Source organism: Hyposmocoma kahamanoa, unplaced genomic scaffold, assembly GCF_003589595.1.
Source record: "Hyposmocoma kahamanoa isolate Upper Pololo Valley unplaced genomic scaffold, ASM358959v1 116, whole genome shotgun sequence".
In the NCBI taxonomy this organism is placed as follows: Eukaryota; Metazoa; Arthropoda; class Insecta; order Lepidoptera; family Cosmopterigidae; genus Hyposmocoma; species Hyposmocoma kahamanoa.
This window is the reverse complement of record NW_020653391.1, coordinates 3,185,045-3,202,957: the sequence shown is the minus strand read 5'-3', so window position 1 is coordinate 3,202,957 and position 17,913 is coordinate 3,185,045. Positions and strand designations below refer to the sequence as shown.

Genomic DNA, 17,913 nt, shown 5'->3' with positions numbered 1-17,913 from the left:
ATCCTCGCCCTCATGCAGCAATTTGCCGTCGGTAGTCTCGTTTTCTTCCACTTTTCTAAAACAGACTCTGTGGTGGAAACCATCTGTTTGCCCTTGGTAAAACTCAATTTCTTTTGGATGAATGATGTAGCCTCCCCTGACAAATAAAACTTACAACTTGGTTTTAGGAACAGAGTCAGTAGGTATGTACCAAGGAAACGAAACTCGGGCCCTTGCCACTAGCCAGACGGCTGACTCTGTCCAGCGATTTCACTGCATAGAGGCAGTCGTGACCATGAGACCTGTAAAGGGCCCGAAACATCGGTTTGTTTGAAAAAAACAAATATACGCGATATAGATCCGAAAAATAGCTTCAGTTCCTATGTGTAACAATTGCGCAAACGTAAATACTTGTGTACCTATTGAAACTCGACTCGAGGTGAACAAACGACTGGGAAAAAGGACTTGGGTGAGGCCACACGAGCGTCATTGTGGGTTGTGAGTCACGTTTTTTTAGTCTCGTAGTAGTTTACGTCCGACTGAAATTCGGTAGGAGCGCCAGACGAACGTATTTTATTCAGTTGCTTTTGAAAGTTTGTACGAGATGTTTGAGTCAGAAGGTGTAATTAATCCATTAAAAATAGCAAGGAATAACAAAATATTAAAATGTGGGCAGTTCCATATACTGGTTACCTATCAGAAGTCTGAAATGACATTTGACAGAAATAACGTTTGCTCGAATTTTCATAACTTCGAAAGTAATTTTGAGAGGAAAATGTTTTCTTTTAAACCTAACTTAACCTAACCTAACCGAACCTAATCGTGTCTTTGCGATAAACATCCAACATATCCTGAAAGAAAAACGGTTCCGTTATAATTCGGTTTTCGGTGTAATGAAAATTCGAACAAATGTTATTTCGGAAAAAATAAATTTGACCTTGGTATAGGTTACTCCACATGGTTACCTATCGGAAGTCCGAAATGACATTTACCAGAAATAACGTTTGTTTATACTATATGAAAGTTTATGTGACAGGCAGATCTATTTGTAAATACTTTCCACGTGCCAATAAATGTTTCCCTCACCTTCCTTCCCTTACCCCTCTCTCCACGTGCACAAGCTTGTTAAACACCGACAAACAGCGACCGAATTTACGGTTAAAAATTCTAATTTCGGTCGACAATTACGCGCGGCGCGTGAGCCGGAAGTCAACTCATTTTGCGTCGTCGTATGGTACAACACGGACATTTATATGAAACCGAATGAAGCGTAAATTACGCGACTCGATAAACGCAACACACAAGGTTACGCACGTCTGGCTAGACCCTTGTCAATTATTGGCTTACCATTTGGTAACACGTACCTACATGGTGACGACATCTAGGGGAACTTATTAATAACATCGATGAAAACGATTTTTATTTTACCTATTTACACGACAAATTTCATTTGTAACGGTTGTTCATACAAATACATGAATATTTCACCGTAGAAAATAAAATCATATAGGTATTTCGCCCCGTGTTACATACAGCATGCATAGAGCTTAAAGGGCAGGAAACAAAATAGAGAAAGATTTTAAAAAATGCCCACTGCGACATATACACTCTAACACTATTAACACCTAATATATCAATTTGAGCAACTGGGATTGCTTACCAATGATCTGTTACTGGAAGTTTACTTCCACTTTTTAAATATTTCTCTTCCAAATCTCTTTTTCTCTCATATATTTCGTTAGTAGACACTATTCGGAGACTTTGAGGACTAGAACTTAAGATAACTTGATCATTCACTGGTAATGAGTTAAAATGTTTTTCGTTTTCTTTACTGGATAACTTTTCAGCTTGACCTTCAATTCTTACTGAACGATCAAAGAATTCCCAGTAAAATGTCGCTGCCACGTTATGATTATCTTCCTGAAAAATTATTACTAATTAAAAGTTTCTGTATCATTTAGATACATTGCATCTCAATACAAGACAATTGCAAATTAGACTAAGGATTTACTGAGGAAAGCAGAAACGAATGAATTAAATTACGCACAATATCTTCAGCTTTTCTGCTCTCATAATCTGTAAAGAATATGAAACCATCTTTGTCATATTCTTTTAATGCCATCATCCTGGCTGTTGGATATTTGCCTCTGAAAATATTAGATTTCGAAACTTAAAGGATCACCTGTTCGGCAACTCCCGCCTGTTCAAATGGTTACACTTTACTCGGAGCGCAGAAATAGAGACGAAATGTCATTTAATTTATTTGAAAACTATTCTGCCATATCATTACTCTGACAACTGCGCTCCGATTAGCCAGCCCGAGTTCGAAACAATTGACGGGTGTCGTTATGGTGTCGTCAACTGTTTCACTTCAAATCGACCAGTTAACTTAAGCTTTGCTATAATGGACGAAAGTTGCAAAATTACATATTTAATATTTAATTACCGATGAAATGTGATTCCGTTTGTTTTGTAATTAATGATGTTTTGCTGTATTTCCCACACCATGGAATAGAACATATATTATCATATATTATCTTTATAACAATAAATACAGAATATTTTTTGGAATATACGGAGACGTACACAGGTCAGTAGTTGGCCTGTCTATATTTCAGTGCAAACGAAAGTTGATATTTATAAGAGCTGTATCGCTAATGTGTTACCAGGAATATATGGCCCTTATTTCGTCACTATTTCTGCTTATATACTCGATGTTACAGGTGTACGCATAATTTGAAAAAAATAAGGTATTCACAACAGTGTTGTCATGCTGTATTGAAGTAACCGTTTGATATTAACGAAAAACATATTATGAAAGAAAAGCATAATAATAGTAATAACGTAAATATAAACCCTGCTCCGTTTGGATGGAGTTACCCACGACTTACCTTTCTTGGTCTTATTCTAATATGGTCTCAATCTCAAGGTGAAAGACGCGGTGGCAATTTCGATATTTCGAACTATTGATAGGAAATGTAACTATTTTTCGGGATTTCAATCGCGTATATTTGTTTTTTCAAACAAACCTACGTTACGGGCCCTTTACAGGGCCCATGGTCACGGTTGACTGAAAAATAATAAATCCGGAAAAATCCGGAAAAATATTACATATTTTATATCTAATTGCTTACTTCGCAATTGTTGCTAAACACATAGCATTTGGTTTTAGAATATCCTTCCTGGCCTTCACTTCATTGAACCATTTTTCGAAGAGGCCGAAAGGTTCTTTGTAAATCATTTTTCCTTCTTGAAGAGTGTCTCGATTCACCATGTCTGTAAGAAAACTTAATTTTCTTAAACACTATGTTCCAAAGCCGTATTACATTAGAAAACAAAGTTTCGGCGCGTTTAGACAAGTCGAAAACTCGTAAGCAAGAATCTCCTTACTACATATTTCTCTGTGCAAACAGTCGAGGAGGCGATTAAGTTGCTTGCGAATCTCGTATGAGATAATCGTAGGCGAGATTTCAGTTCTTGCCTGAATGTAAACATTATGATACGATAGTCTTATGGCGATTATTGCTTACGATAATCACCTACGAGTTTTCGTCACGAAGCGTGCGAGAAACTCTCTCCATCTAAATGGGCCTTAATCTTCCTAAATCACTTTCGTACATTTTATTTATAAAATATAGATATATGTACCAGTAGGTCTATGAGTGCTGAGAAAGGGCCGGCTGGTACCTAGGGCGGTCAAGACTGAAATCCGCCACTGCCAATCAGTACACCTTGTCAATTGTCACTTTACTTAAACAGAATATTTGGACAAGATACAATTTTCAATAAACATTTTGATATATATATTACATATCTTTAGTTCTGTCCATCCATAGACGGAAAGTAACGTTGATCTACTATTTGATCGAAATTCCCTTCATAGTGAATTTTTACGACTATAAATGCGTTTCACCTTTAAATTGGCACATAACTACACTTATATGTACTGTGTGCTTTATCTTGTGCGAAAAACAGAAAAGAATTTTTTTTTTGTTTTGTTTTGACAGCAACATGGTAATTCCTCGATATAATTATAAATAGCGCACACACTGATAGCCACAGCGGGTGCCATGGACAAACACAAACTACACCCATACTCACGAGAGAAATAAATGTAGACCATTCAAATATTTATTCAGGCCCAGGAATTCAATCCAGAGGACCTCTGCGTGGCAGAGCAACACGGTATAGCAATTCATTCCGCTATGGAGGCAGTTAAAATATAAAGGCTCATTGGGAACCAACGATTTTTATACCAGTTTTAAACCAAAGAAACATATATCACGACTAGAACGTTTAATATTTACAACTTAAAACAAATACAAGACAACTTAAATATTTATTTTTTATCATCTTTTGGATTTTCATTGGTTTTGTCTATGGTAACCTGGATTTCTTCTAGGCTCTCTTCGAGTTCCCAATCTTTAAGAGGTACCTCTGTCAGTTTGTAGAACTTTCCATGTCGACCGATACCTAAAAAAATTATTGAATGAAAAGTTAAGAATAACACATGGAAGGAGTAAAAACTTTTTTAACCGACTTCAAAAAAGGAAGATGTTCGTAATCCGACTATTTTTTTGTGTATATGTTACACGATTACAACATTTGCGAATTGATTTCGATGATTCTTTTTTTGTGGGAAAGGGTATATCTCAGTCGTGATTCATTCCAATTTGAAGAAAATATTCCAACTCTAAGGGTGGCAAATTAGGGATGAATCCGATTTATTGGATAAACTGGCAAACCTTTCTGTTAACCGATTTTAATAAAACTTGGCAAATATATATTTTTAGTCGCATGGTTATTAGCAGTAGAGCTCCTTGTTAAAGAGTTCGTCCAGGGAAGTACTGCCACCTTACCTATTTTTGCTCCCAAACAGTAATGTGAGCATTAACAATATTTTGACTGAAATGTCATATTACAAAATTGAAGGCTACGTGTTAGATAAAGATGTAAGGAATGACGACACGGCTCCAGAATCCAAACAAATTTGATTCAAAGTGTATTCCATAGCATTTAAGTTTATTTGAAAAAAGCAATCCCTAGAGTTTCTTGCTCGTTCTTCTCAGGGAGGTCAGCCTAGTGAACGAGCAGTAGCTTAAATGTGACGTCTTCAAGGGTAAATTTATTTGCCCTGTGAAATATAAAATGATCTTTGATTTTGACTGCGTTCCGGTTTAGAAGAGTAAGGGTGCTGGTGAAATTACAGGCACATGAGACTTGTCAACTTATGCTCAGAGTGACTGGCGCAGTGGGTGTGCCCCTCAGATCTTTAAGATTTAAAGCTTTAAGTGGCGTTGCACGTATTTAACAGGCACACGACTTGTTCGTCCCGTCACTTGATATTATTCAAAAAATTACGGTAACGAATATAGCGAAAGCTGACAAGCAAACTTTTGATGTCGGTTTTTTAATAAAAAAAAGTTATAACTAATAACAGTTATGTTTAATTATTATGTTATGTTATCGATGCAGAAAGTTATAGGCAGCGGCAGTAAAATAGTAAAGAAAAATATACAAAAAACACTGACATACGAAATAAAATATTACTTATTTTCATTTACATTGAAAAAGACATTAGTACACACACAAGACAAAGACAAATTGAACTAAATGATTATCACTAATTACAGGGCTTCACGTCTGATAATTTTAAATCATCTCAGTTGTATGTCGATAAAGCTTCGAGTATATATAACCAGAAATAGAGACGAAATAAGGCAAATGGGCCTTACATCATTTTTAAATATCAACTCTCGTTTGCACTGAAATCACAAATTGGAGAGCTGGAATAGTACAGCGCCAACAACTGACCTGTGGGTACGTCTCCGTATATTCCAAAAATATTCTGTATTTATTGCAATAAAGATAATATCTCTAACTATGGGGGGCTGTTCCATTGTGGGAAAAACAGCAAAACATCTAGTTACAAAACAAACGGAATCACATTTCATCGGTAATTAAATATTAAAAATGTAATTTTTCAATTTTCATCCATTATAGCAAGGCTCAAGTTAAACTGGTCGATTTGAAGTAAAACAATTGACAACATCCATCAATTGTTTCGATTTCGGACTAGCCAATCTGAGCGCAATAATGACATTGCAGAATAGTTTTCAAACAATTAAATGACATTTCTTCTCTATTTCTGGTTATACATATACTCGATGACTGACACTATTGAGACTTGACTGCCATTGCAACTAGATTATAGCAGATTAACAAATGTTATCATATTTATTGAGATTTTTTGTGAAATAAGCCCACTTCATAAATACACTTGATCGAAAAGCGTCATTTGTTATGCCTATAAAGGTATCGGCTGCGGTGAGAAGGTTATTCAAAAATCTCTCACTAGATGTCACTAGCAGCGTCGAATGCCGAAGTCATTACAAAGATCTATAACAAAAACACGATAATGTCGACGACTCATTAACTGGACCCGTGGCTTAGACGGTTAGAGCAATGCTACGGTGCAGCATGGACGTGGGTTTAAATTGCGAGTCGACGAAATTTTTCTGTATGTTCGATCTTTGTATGTATAAATATTAAATATTATCATAATATGCAATATGATCTAAGTGGAGTCACAAATGACAAGTGATTTCAAGAAAATTAGCATTCTTACTATGGTGTAATTTCTTTTTATTATCCCTATATTTCAGAATGTTACACCTTCCTTGGTCACAGGTTGACTAGCCCGCCATAATTAATGATAAACATTTAGTGGGTAACCACGAGTTTAAAAAAAGGAACAATTTAACTATAATAAGAACAGTCAAACCAAAACTAACTCATTGTAGGTGTTAAAGTGATATAGTAAAGTTTATATCACATGAACCACATAATTGTTTGAAGGTTTTAAAAATATAAATAGATAGGAAATGCTAGTTCTAGACCTCAAGTACAAAGTGAAATTGGACTCCATTGTCTTAGGCACAAAAGTTGATAATGCAATGTGGAACTTTGAAAAAAATTTTAGTGCCAGTTCTGGACCATGAATGTGGAGTAAGATTGGGGCGTTGATGATGTTATTTATGCTAGAATGGCGTAAGTACGAATTGCAAAGCAATATTGTATGTAATATAAAATGGGAAAGATATTTTATAGTGACGTCACAGAGTTTAAGTTTGGTTTGTGTTGTGAGATGGTGACCAGTTTGTGATGAGATGAGGTCGATGAGGCTGGTTTTAGATGTGTGTGCATTAATTGGTGGGCGGGGCGATCGATTGCGCAATGCTGCCAAATGTGTTCCATGTGTAGTTGCGACGACGCGGTGGTCTTTGCTGGAGTAATTATAGCTATTTATCTGGCGCTGGACTTAAGTTTTTAAATACATATAAGCTGCGTTTGCAAAATTCTCTATTAAATATGTAAAAGATGTATAGTTTTTAATTAGCGGTTTGCGATGAGCTGTGGTGGGTATAGTAATGGGGGTTCAACCTGCTGGGCGTGGTGGCACGTGCGGCATCGATGATGGCCAATGGTTGGAATAAGGTGTTCCATATGAGTAGATAAATGTCTACATACACATACAAGGAGTGGCATAGAATGGTTAAAACCACCAAATATGAACTAATTACTTTCTCGGATTTCCGGAAACAGTTTTACTGCATCGTAAGATCTCTATGAGAAGAACCTGAAGTTGGATTTTAAATAACTATTCTTTCACCAAAACATATTTTAAAAGCCACAAAGAAAAGCTTGTTTTAACTAATGCGTGAATAGTATTTACTTTAAAATCCAACGTCAGCTTTCTAGGTGAATAGTTTTATCCTACGATACAGTAAACCTATTTCCGGAAATCCGGAATTCAAAACAATAAATTAATTAATATTTGGTGGTTTTAGCCACTCCATGTCACTCTTTGTATACTATCTATATGTAGACATTTAGACAACTTGTTATTTTGTTAACCTTGTTTCTCTGCAGAATAATGTTATCTTTAATGTATGTCTTTGTATGATTATCTTTCTAGGCAATAGAGTCCAAATTCACTTTGTGGTCCAGAATTGGCACTTCCTACTAATAAAAACATATATCTTACCAGCCTGAAATTTCTTGACACCCTCCTTCATATCCTCAATGGCTCCACCCAGCAAACTCTGCATTACAGCCTCGTCCCTCATACTTTCTTCACTGTTAGGGTTGAGCTGCGAGCTGACGGCTTCTATCTTATCCATCATTAATGCGTTCTGAGGGAACTTTGCTAGGGATTTTGCCAGTTTTATTGCTTCGCCTAGAGCTGTCAACAATATGTTGCATTAGTAAACTATCATTTATGTAGAGAAGATGCTAGACAGATCGATATCTCATAGCGTTACACAAATATTTCATTTAATAACGTCATAAAAGCTGTCTATGGGACATGTCGTAAAACACGACTAAAAGTTATCTAGCAATAATATATTTGTTGAGATTCTTTAAAAATAACTTCACTAGTTTTGTTATGATTATGAATATAAAGATCGAACACACAGAAAAATTTCGCCGACCCGGTGGGACTTGAACCCACGTCCATGCTGCACCATAGCATTGCAATACCAACTGAGCTACGGGTCCAGTTACCCAGCCGTCGCAATTCACCTATGTATTGTTGTTATAGATCTTTATACTGGCTTTCCGTATTCGTCGCCGCTAGTGACATCTAGTGAGAGATTTTTGAATAACCTTCTCACCGCAGACGATACCTTTACAGGTATCACAACTGACGCAGGTGCTGCTTTTCGATCTAATGTATCTACAGTTTTTTTTGTGAAATAACTCCATTAGTTTTGTTATGATTATGAATAAGATGCAGCACCACGGTTCAACATGTACGTGAGTTCAAATCGTGAGAGTCGGAATGGCGGGTGTACCTTAACATATTTTAACAAATTTGGTATACCGCCATATTGACAGTCAATTCGGCGGGTGTACCTTTGATATTGCTTCGTTCTGATGGAAGTACAAATGGTTTAAACAGAGGTACTAAATAGTACAATTTACAAACATTTTTTGGTACCAAATTTGTCAGGGTCCGTTAAGGTACACCCGCCATTCTGACTCTCACGTTCAAATACCACCGGGTCGACGAAATTTTTTCTGTGTGTTCGATCTTTGTATTCATAACCAAAAAAATAATTAGGCGGAATGGCCATCTCTTAAGCTCCGAAGTGGAGCTTTCTTATTTTTGTTTTTCCAGTTCCACTAAATTTGGTTGCGCAAAATTGTACAACTGCATATTTTTCTATAGAGGATTATTTATAAAATACTAACAGGACTCGAAGGACTAAATACCCAACATCATAAACAACAACTTTTGACCACAGACATAAATGTGCATGGACTACACTTAAAGGCCCATTTAGATGGAGAGAGTTTATCGCACGCTTCGTGACGAAAAATCGTACGCGATTATCGTAAGCAATAATCTCCATAAGATTATCGTATCATAACGTTTACATTCAGGCAAGAACTAAAATCTCGCCTACGATTATGTCATACGAGATTCGCAAGCAACTTAATCGCCACCTCGACTGTTTACACGGAGAAATATGTGGTAAGAAGATTCTTGCTTACGAGTTTTCGACTTGTCTAAACACGATCTCGTATGACATATTTTCAAGTACATTTGTACGATAATCATATGAACTGTTCGGATTCTCGGACAGTCGACAATTCCCATTCGAGTTCAGTGATTACTACGGTATTGACTATGTATATATCAAAATGACGTAAAAATCATTAAAATTTAGAACTGCTGATAATATTAAGTTCATTGCATTGTATAGAAATATACATTTTTTAAGTTTTTTTTTTCAAATTTTATAACATTTCTTAATTCATAATTTTTTTTCGTTCTCGTTTCATTAATTCTTTCTTAGAATAGCAGTGATGATCTAAACACCCTCGCGCACTGCACTCGTGGTAGAAACGGCTGGCACAGAAACTCGAAATACGATTTTTGCTTTCGAGTTCTGTTTACACGGAGACGTTCAATATGGAAAGGCGAGGCGATTATCGCTCACGTGGACGGTCGATAATCGCGAATGTTTAGACGAGGAAAGTTTTTTTATATTCTTTCGATAATCGTATCTTCGAGACGATAAACTCTCTCCATCTAAATGAGCCTTTAGAATTACACAAACCACATATTATATAGGGTTATTTGTGAAATACTAATAATCTCACATGACTTTATAAACAACAACTTTTGTTCCACGACTTAATAATTCATCACATTATACACTCATACAAAAACAAAAATATTTTATCTACACACACTTAGAATAATAACGCATAAAACATTGACCTACCAACAAATGGACATCGGGTCTAATACAAAAACCACGGAAAAAATGTCCGAGTCCGAAATATAAAAAAACTAAAACATTTAATTTAAATTGTAACGTCATTGCAGTACTGCCTAAATTTACTTACGACGATTTAAGGACCCAAAAACACCATATTTAGCTTCTAGGAAACTTAACAAAATGCACCATATTTAGCTTCGACTGAAAATTACTTGAACACAAGAGTAATGGAATAGCCTTTCTCGTAAATATCAAATAATTTATTTGTATATATTATTATGTAGAATTTTGTACAAATTCACTTAAAGGTATAATAAAGAGTTGGGCAGATACATACATACGATTATTACTACAAATGTAAAAATACGCGTGTATTATGAGAAATGTGCCGATATTCTAACTAAACGTAAACTCAAATATCCGTAATTCCGATTTATAACAAAACTGTTACGCTTTCAAGTAATTTTCATGCTTTTTACATAGACAATGTTAGCTTTTGTTTTGTAATCTTCGTAAAAACACATTATGAAAATTCGAGCTAATGTTATTTCGGGCAAATGTATTTTCTGACTTCTGATAGGTAATCCCAAGCCGTAAAACGACTACAACAATATTTTGTTAGTTATTGCTAACGTTTAATAAAAAATCATTTTAAAAATAGGATTAAAATTAAAGCAACTCTATAGTTTGTTTGTTCTAAATATGTAATTGTTTGTTATAAATATTGTAATTTCACCTTACTACTGACACAGATATAAAACAATTACGACTTAAAAGTTTATTTTTGGTAAATCTTTTGTTTTATAAAAAAAAGTCATGAAAAAGTTATTCTTTATGATGGTAATAATAGTCCTGAGAAGTTATTAGTATTTTACAGATAACCCTGTATATAGCGTAACTTGAAATTTATAAACGTTTGTATATAGATGTATATAGATTGATGTAAGTACCAGTGCCAGTGGCAGTGAGCTTGCACGCAAGTCCCATCCTGTGCGCCTCCTTGCCTGAGATGAGCCTGCCTGTGATGATCAGGTCCAACGCCTGCGACAGCCCCATTAGTGATGTTAACATACGAGCACCGAGCATACTCTGGGGAACACCTGCAAGTGGTAGTAGTATTATTTACAATGTTGTGTTGTTGTTCTTGCTGGAAAGTTATTGTTGTTGAATTAATTTTGACCCAACGATTTATCATTGTTTTTTAACAGGATTTGGATTTTTGGCTTGGATACAAGTCCTTCGAGTCAGGCCTTCACAGTTTTCGGGATTCTCAATAAATTTTTTCTACAAATTTGTATTTTAACGTACTTGTAAAATGAACAAAAACAAAACCTTTTTTAAATAATCTTTTAAACGGCGAGAGTCATTATTCATGTTTTCACTTAGTTCATTTCCTATATTAGGACGTTTAATTTTGAACATGGCTTAGTAGGTATTTCTTCTTGTATGCTTCCATATCATTGCCTTTTACATCTTGATCCTTCTTCCAGAAACTTTTACATTATGTTGTCATAATTTTAATTGAAAGTTTTAAATTTTAAGCGCCTTTTCACTTCAAATTCCCGTAGTTTTTTTCTTTTTTCTTTTCGTTATTGTATTTTAAATGTGCGGTACCATTCAGGCGTCAAATAAATAAATATTATATAGTACTGTTGTACATCACTATTGCTGAGATAATACACATTAGAATAGACATCAAATATTATATTGTATTGAGTATTGTAAATGTTTGTTCTGTTTGTACCTATATCAATTAAATAAATAAAACAAAATATTAGCCATTAAATTACTTTGAATTCCGCGTTTATTGTAACAGTCTAAAGGCCTCACCTAAATGTAAGCGAACAGACAAAAAGTATTTCCTTTTATAAAATATTCAGAATCAAAATGCCTACCAAATCTCCGTCCGAGACATCCTAACACAGCGGTCTCTTCAACGACGCGAAGATCGCACGACAGCGCCAGCTCGAAGCCTTCCGCAACTGCGAAGCCCGAGACAGCTGCGATTGTCGTTTTGTCACAGAGGGGGTGGCGGCGCATGCGCAACTGTCGAATTTACAACTTTCTATTACAGATAATCTGAAACAGGATTATTTTGGAACTTCAAATATTCTATTCCACCAGTTAAAAGTGCAGGATATTGAATTTCTGACCACTTGGAAGTAGCTAATAAAGAAACATGAGAGTTTCAACTGTAATTTGCTTAACCAGGAAATACGTAAGATTTAAGAGTTAGATATTACAGTGAAAGCTTTAATATTATTCACTAATAATAATTGATGTTAACCAATCACTATTATTATTAGGACATTATGAACAAGCAGATATCTCAGCTTTGGCAAAACAAAACACAGACTGTAGATTCTGCAATAACACCGACGAGACGCCTGTGTATTTCTCATGCTCATCCTTACTAATTTCCGTATTTAACATGTCTAAATGAGTAAGATCTTACTCAGTCTTTCAATGCTAACAGACTCCACTAAACATTTGTGTGTCTAACTTTCGAATAAGGAGCGTCTCATGGCTGTAAGATATGGAGGGAAAGTAGGTACTTTAAATATCGTAGTAAGTAGTAAGAATGTTTTGCATCATGGACACATTACTTTGTTTTTACAAATAAGTAATACTGTATTCAAAGATTTTTAAAATTGCTCATCTGCGAATCCAACTTATCAAACCTAAAAAAACATCGACATCGTCAGTAAAACGCATTAAGGTGATGACTAAAGAAAATCTTAACGTGGGTACTGACTGGTGTTGTGCGGCGTAATGTAACGTGTTACACAGTGAGCGTTCGTGCAGTCAGTTCGGGGAAACAAGGCTCTCACAGTGAGCAAGGAGCGGCTTGTTGCTCGCAGCGAATGCTCCACCCCGCTGTTGGTCTTTTGCTTGCAAAAACAAAGTAATGTGTTCTAACTTCAACTTCTTAAATACTCACTGAAGCATCCCGAAGTGGATAATATCCCTTATCTCCCAGCTCATCCAAGTCAAACCCAGAGCAGAACGAGCCACCCTCACCATTAAACACTAACACTTTGGACTGGTCATCTTTGTCAAAAGCATTAATTGCTGCTTCTATTTCCCTGAGTGTTGACTCGTCGAGGCTGTTACGGCTAGTCTGACGGTCTATGTTTATGGTTGTAATGCCTCCATATTTTTCTACCATTATATCTGGAATAATAAAATGAATTTCCATAATAATTACTAATATTACATTACATTTTTGTTCAGACGGGAGCACATCAAGCTACGCATTGATGGATCTTGTTCCATTGCACAGGAGGCGATATTCAAACAAAAGTGAATAGCTTTTTTATTACTTTTTTGCCAACATACTATAAGTCTTATTTGAGACCATAAGCAGTTAATTATTTATATATTTTGATATCTTCTACTTTATATTGTTATAGCGCCATTAATACCGTCAATGATTACGCCAATGTCGAGTTAAGGTTACACATGCGTTTTTTTACAAAAAATTAGACCAGATAATTATTGTTGGTAAACCTTGTTGCTGACACACCTTCTATGTATGTCTGTGATTATTTCGAATTTTGATTTAAGTTTTTTGAAGTGTTCCTTGTCACGGCAACTTGAGTTGTTTTTATTTTTGTCGAGATTTCCTGGGATAAAAGACTTCTGTCTTTACATTGGTTATGGGCTTGTTATGGGCAATGTTCTCACAATAGTTCGACAAGTTTAGTTTACGTGTTTTTTATTAGGACTTTAGGTTTGTGTAGTAAATATAGGCTATATATTAATATTTGATATTAATAAATGTCTTATTTTCAGGAAGGACAATGTGTGCATGGCCGGTTCATGTGATTTGACAGTTACTAATGTGGACGGTATGTATAAAGTTGATAATAAACGGGGTTGTTATTCGGTATTTGCCAATGACCAAGAGCCTAGTATAAGCACTGAAGGTAAAGCTTTTATGTCCAAATCTAATTCTTTGGAACTATGGCATCGTCGCCTTGGTCATTTAAGTTTAAGAGGTATGTTAACTCTTCGTGATCATTTAGCTCGCGGTATTGATTTCTCAAACGCAGATTTGACTCCATGTGTTCCATGCATTGAAGGAAAACAAAAGAGCAAATCCTTTCCTCGCGGTCAGGCACATAGAAGCGTGACTAAATTAGATTTAATCCATATTGATACATGTATATCAGTTAATAGTTGCAGTGGTTGTCGATATTTTATCATTTTTACTGATGATTTTACGCGAAAATCTTTTATTTATTTTATAAATCGCAAAGATCAGATAACGGTTTTGAATACTTTTATTAATTTTAAAACATTAGTAGAAAATCAAACCAATCTAAAGATAAAGCGCATTAGGAGTAATAACGGTACAGAATATAGTAATAAAAGTTTTGCGAATTATTTCAATCAATGCGGTATTGTTCACGAAACAACTGTTCCGTATACACCACAACAAAACGGCGTTTCCGTTTGAATAAGACGTTAGTTGAAAAAGCCAGAGCTATGTTGCAAGGCGCCAGTTTGGAGAAGAAATATTGGGCTGAAGCAGTAAACACTGCTTGTTATTTAAAAAATCGTAGTCCTACTGCTGCTTTGACTAAAGCTACTCCTAAAGAAGAGAAGGCTCAGTCATCTTCGAGTATAGTGAAAGTTTGTGTGAAAGGAGTGAGCATAATGAAAGTTTTAAAGATTTAATTAACACTGTTGATATTACTATAAATAATGTAAACACTTTAGATGTACATGTCAATGATTCTGACGACGATGAGTATGCTACACCAGATGTTTTGTCTACCAATAATGAGTTCTACAAGTCATTGAACAACCTAATATTCAAACTATAGTTTCATCTGATGAACACGGAGAAGCTGAATCTTTGTTGAATAATATTCAGTCAAAGAATGATTCAGAACTACAGAATGTATCAGATTTTCAAATTACTGGTGATTCTAGGCCTGTTCAAAATCGGCATCCTCCACTTTGGTTCAAAGATTGTGAAGTGAATTATTTCACGGGACTAGCATTTACAGGATGAAATGAACCTAGAACATATAGTCAAGCTATAACATGTGAAAAAGCGAAATATTGGTTAGAAACTATGAAAGAAGAATATCATTCACTTTTCTTTGCTAGTCTGGGAACTTGTTGATCGACCTAAACATGGAAATGTCATTAAATGTAAATGGGTTTTCAAAGAAAAAGTTCATTCAAGTGGTAATTTTGAGAAATTTAAAGGTCGCTTAGTTGCAAAAGGTTTCACTCACCAATATGGTGTGAATTATGAAGAGACTTTTGTACCAGTTGTCAGCATTGTACATTACGTTTATTATTTGAAATTGGAATTGAAAATGATATGGACATCGAACATTTAGATGTTAGTACGGCATTCCTTAATGAAAATCTTAATGAATGCATTTACATGGAGCAACCTACTAGATTTGAGATAGAGGGGCAGAACAAAGTTTGTTTACTCAAGAAGAGTTTATATGGACTCAAACAAGCCATTACCTATATCGATCTAATTCGTTTTTGCCCAGAATGACTTCTGCATTTGTATAACAAAAAACCTAACTTAACCTGTATCTATCCAATTCGTTTTTGCCCAGAGGGACTTCCGCGTTTGTATAAAAAAAACCTAATTTAACCTAAATAATCCAATTCGTTTCTGTCCAAAGGGAGTTCCGCGTTTGTATAAAAAAAACCTAAATAATTCAATTCGTTTCTGCCCAGAGGGACTCCACGTTTGTATAAAAAAACCTAACTTAACCTAAATAATCCAATTCGCTTCTGCCCAGAGGGACTTCCGCGTTTATATAAAAAAAAACCTAACAATTTTTAAACACAACGAACAACAACAACATAAATACGCAGTAAAAACACTGTAAATGGATAAAACGCTTACCGTGAAAAGCCAAGAGAAATAAGAAAAAAACAAACGCGCTAAATTACGTTGCGTTTTATTGTTGAAATTACGAAATTGTTATTGAATTATCATTACTATTTCAAAGTAGCCTTCTTAAGAAATAATATCTTAAATATAATGTAAATGCTATTAAATAAGTAATAGTGTTTAAAAAACCAATAAAACATAATATACTTTCAAAATTTAAACAACACATGATATAATTACAGTGGAATGTAGAAACACAAGACATTAAATGTAGGTAACGTTTTTTTGCTTTAATTGTCACGATTTTCAAAAATTATTTTCTCGAGAACCTTTGGCGTCCTAAAACTGAAAATTTGTGAAGGGGTTCCTTTTCACTAGGTCTATCTCCAAAATTATAAATATATATGTATATAATAATTTGAACACCCACCTCGACATCACATATACTAAGGTTGAACCCCTTGCCTAAGGCAAAGCATGAGTTGTTTGTAAAATCTTTGGGTTTAGTTTAGGTTACCGAACTATTATTATAATTTGTACACTCGCACCATGTTTCTATTCCTTAATTATGATTGCTCATGTAAGGGGCAGTGTTGGTTAAACCTTGTTGCTGACACACCTTCTATGTATGTATGTCTATGATCATTTCAAATTTTGATTAAGTTTTTTGAAGTGTTCCTTGTCATGGCAATGTGAGGTGTTTTCATTTTTGTCGAGATTTCCTGGGATAAAAGACTTGTCTTTACAATTATTTTGATACCTCCAGTGCAGATGGTCTTAACAAATATTTAAGGAAAGTGTAATTTTAGACCTATTATAATAAGATTACACAATATTAAACATTAGTGAAATCAAATACTTAAAATATGTATCACATTAGAAGAGAAGTTCTCTAAAGAAATAATAACCACTTGTACTAACAAATCGGCTACTGCGTTGTGTGTACAGCCACAGATCATTTGGGATCCAACAATTTTCCACATAAAGGTAACCCAAAGTTGGAAGAGTATGACTTTCATGCCAAATAAAAACAATTCAGATAAATTAATACATCAATTAATTAGGGCAAAACGAAGGAACCTCAAGTCGAAGTATCGCCTTGACAACCTACATCTTTTTAAAAAACAAGTTGAGAAATTAGTAGAATCTATTCTTCCACAAATAGGATAAACAATTTTTCAATTTTAAACTATAATACGTCCTTAGAATATACGAAAGCGAGAGGTACACCAAGTTTCGTCTATTTAATTGTTATTAATTCATAATTGAAAGTAAATAAATACGTACTTTTTCTGACTTCCTCAACTTTCATCTCTGAAGTGTTGTCTGCAGTAGGTTCCTTTTTCTGAGCATCGTTAGAGGCATGTCGTGCTGTATTAACTCTGAAAATTGAAGAATTAACTCCTGTAGCGAGACGTCTAATTAAAAACCTCATTATTATTTAAATATTCAGGAAAAAATAAGAGAATTCTGCCGAAAGAACTTAAATTCAACCCTAATACGAAGATCCCACGAAATAACAAATCCTTCTAATTTGTGTAACAGACGACAGCTGGAGCTGACAGCACGCTGACAGGCCGCAATGCAAGTCAGTCTGGCTCACAAACTAATAATAAGAGATACTACGTATCTGGCTGTCTGCGGTAGCAGGTTCTAGTTGCCGTAGCTGCTTACAAAAAAATTGAAAAAAAAAATTATTTTGTTTTATACACGAAACGTTGTGTGTATTTTTCCTTGTGGCAACTATACCAAAGTTGTCAA

At 35.0% G+C, this 17,913-nt stretch overlaps 2 protein-coding genes across 2 annotated transcripts; both read right to left on the bottom strand.

Moving 5' to 3' along the window:
• Window positions 1-1,635: 1,635 nt before the first annotated feature.
• Window positions 1,636-3,253, bottom strand: LOC113239748 (pyridoxine-5'-phosphate oxidase-like). The gene is made up of 3 exons (XM_026476848.1): window positions 3,114-3,253; window positions 2,027-2,126; window positions 1,636-1,899 (listed from the first exon to the last, which is right to left on the bottom strand). Exons 1-3 carry the CDS (start codon window positions 3,251-3,253, stop codon window positions 1,636-1,638), a joined length of 504 nt encoding a protein of 167 aa, XP_026332633.1.
• Window positions 3,254-4,274: 1,021 nt separating this feature from the next.
• On the bottom strand, window positions 4,275-17,739 carry LOC113239836 (probable enoyl-CoA hydratase). The gene is made up of 6 exons (XM_026476977.1): window positions 17,440-17,739; window positions 13,216-13,448; window positions 12,170-12,320; window positions 11,225-11,374; window positions 8,027-8,224; window positions 4,275-4,452 (listed from the first exon to the last, which is right to left on the bottom strand). The coding sequence occupies exons 1-6, from the start codon at window positions 17,585-17,587 to the stop codon at window positions 4,319-4,321; spliced, it is 1,014 nt and encodes a 337-aa protein (XP_026332762.1). The 5' UTR covers window positions 17,588-17,739; the 3' UTR covers window positions 4,275-4,318.
• Window positions 17,740-17,913: the final 174 nt, after the last annotated feature.

Bases quoted from the DNA above. Each gene is read 5' to 3' on its own strand.
- LOC113239748 (XM_026476848.1), bottom strand. From the start codon at position 3,253: ATGGTGAATCGAGACACTCTTCAAGAAGGAAAAATGATTTACAAAGAA. The intron at 2,127-3,113 runs GTAAGCAATTAG...TAATATTTTCAG, and splicing joins TGTTTAGCAACAATTGCGAA to AGGCAAATATCCAACAGCCA. The intron at 1,900-2,026 runs GTGCGTAATTTA...ATAATTTTTCAG, and splicing joins GCAGAAAAGCTGAAGATATT to GAAGATAATCATAACGTGGC.
- LOC113239836 (XM_026476977.1), bottom strand. From the start codon at position 17,587: ATGAGGTTTTTAATTAGACGTCTCGCTACAGGAGTTAATTCTTCAATT. The intron at 13,449-17,439 runs GTACGTATTTAT...TTATTATTCCAG, and splicing joins AGTTGAGGAAGTCAGAAAAA to ATATAATGGTAGAAAAATAT. The intron at 11,375-12,169 runs GTAGGCATTTTG...TACCACTTGCAG, and splicing joins ATGTCTCGGACGGAGATTTG to GTGTTCCCCAGAGTATGCTC.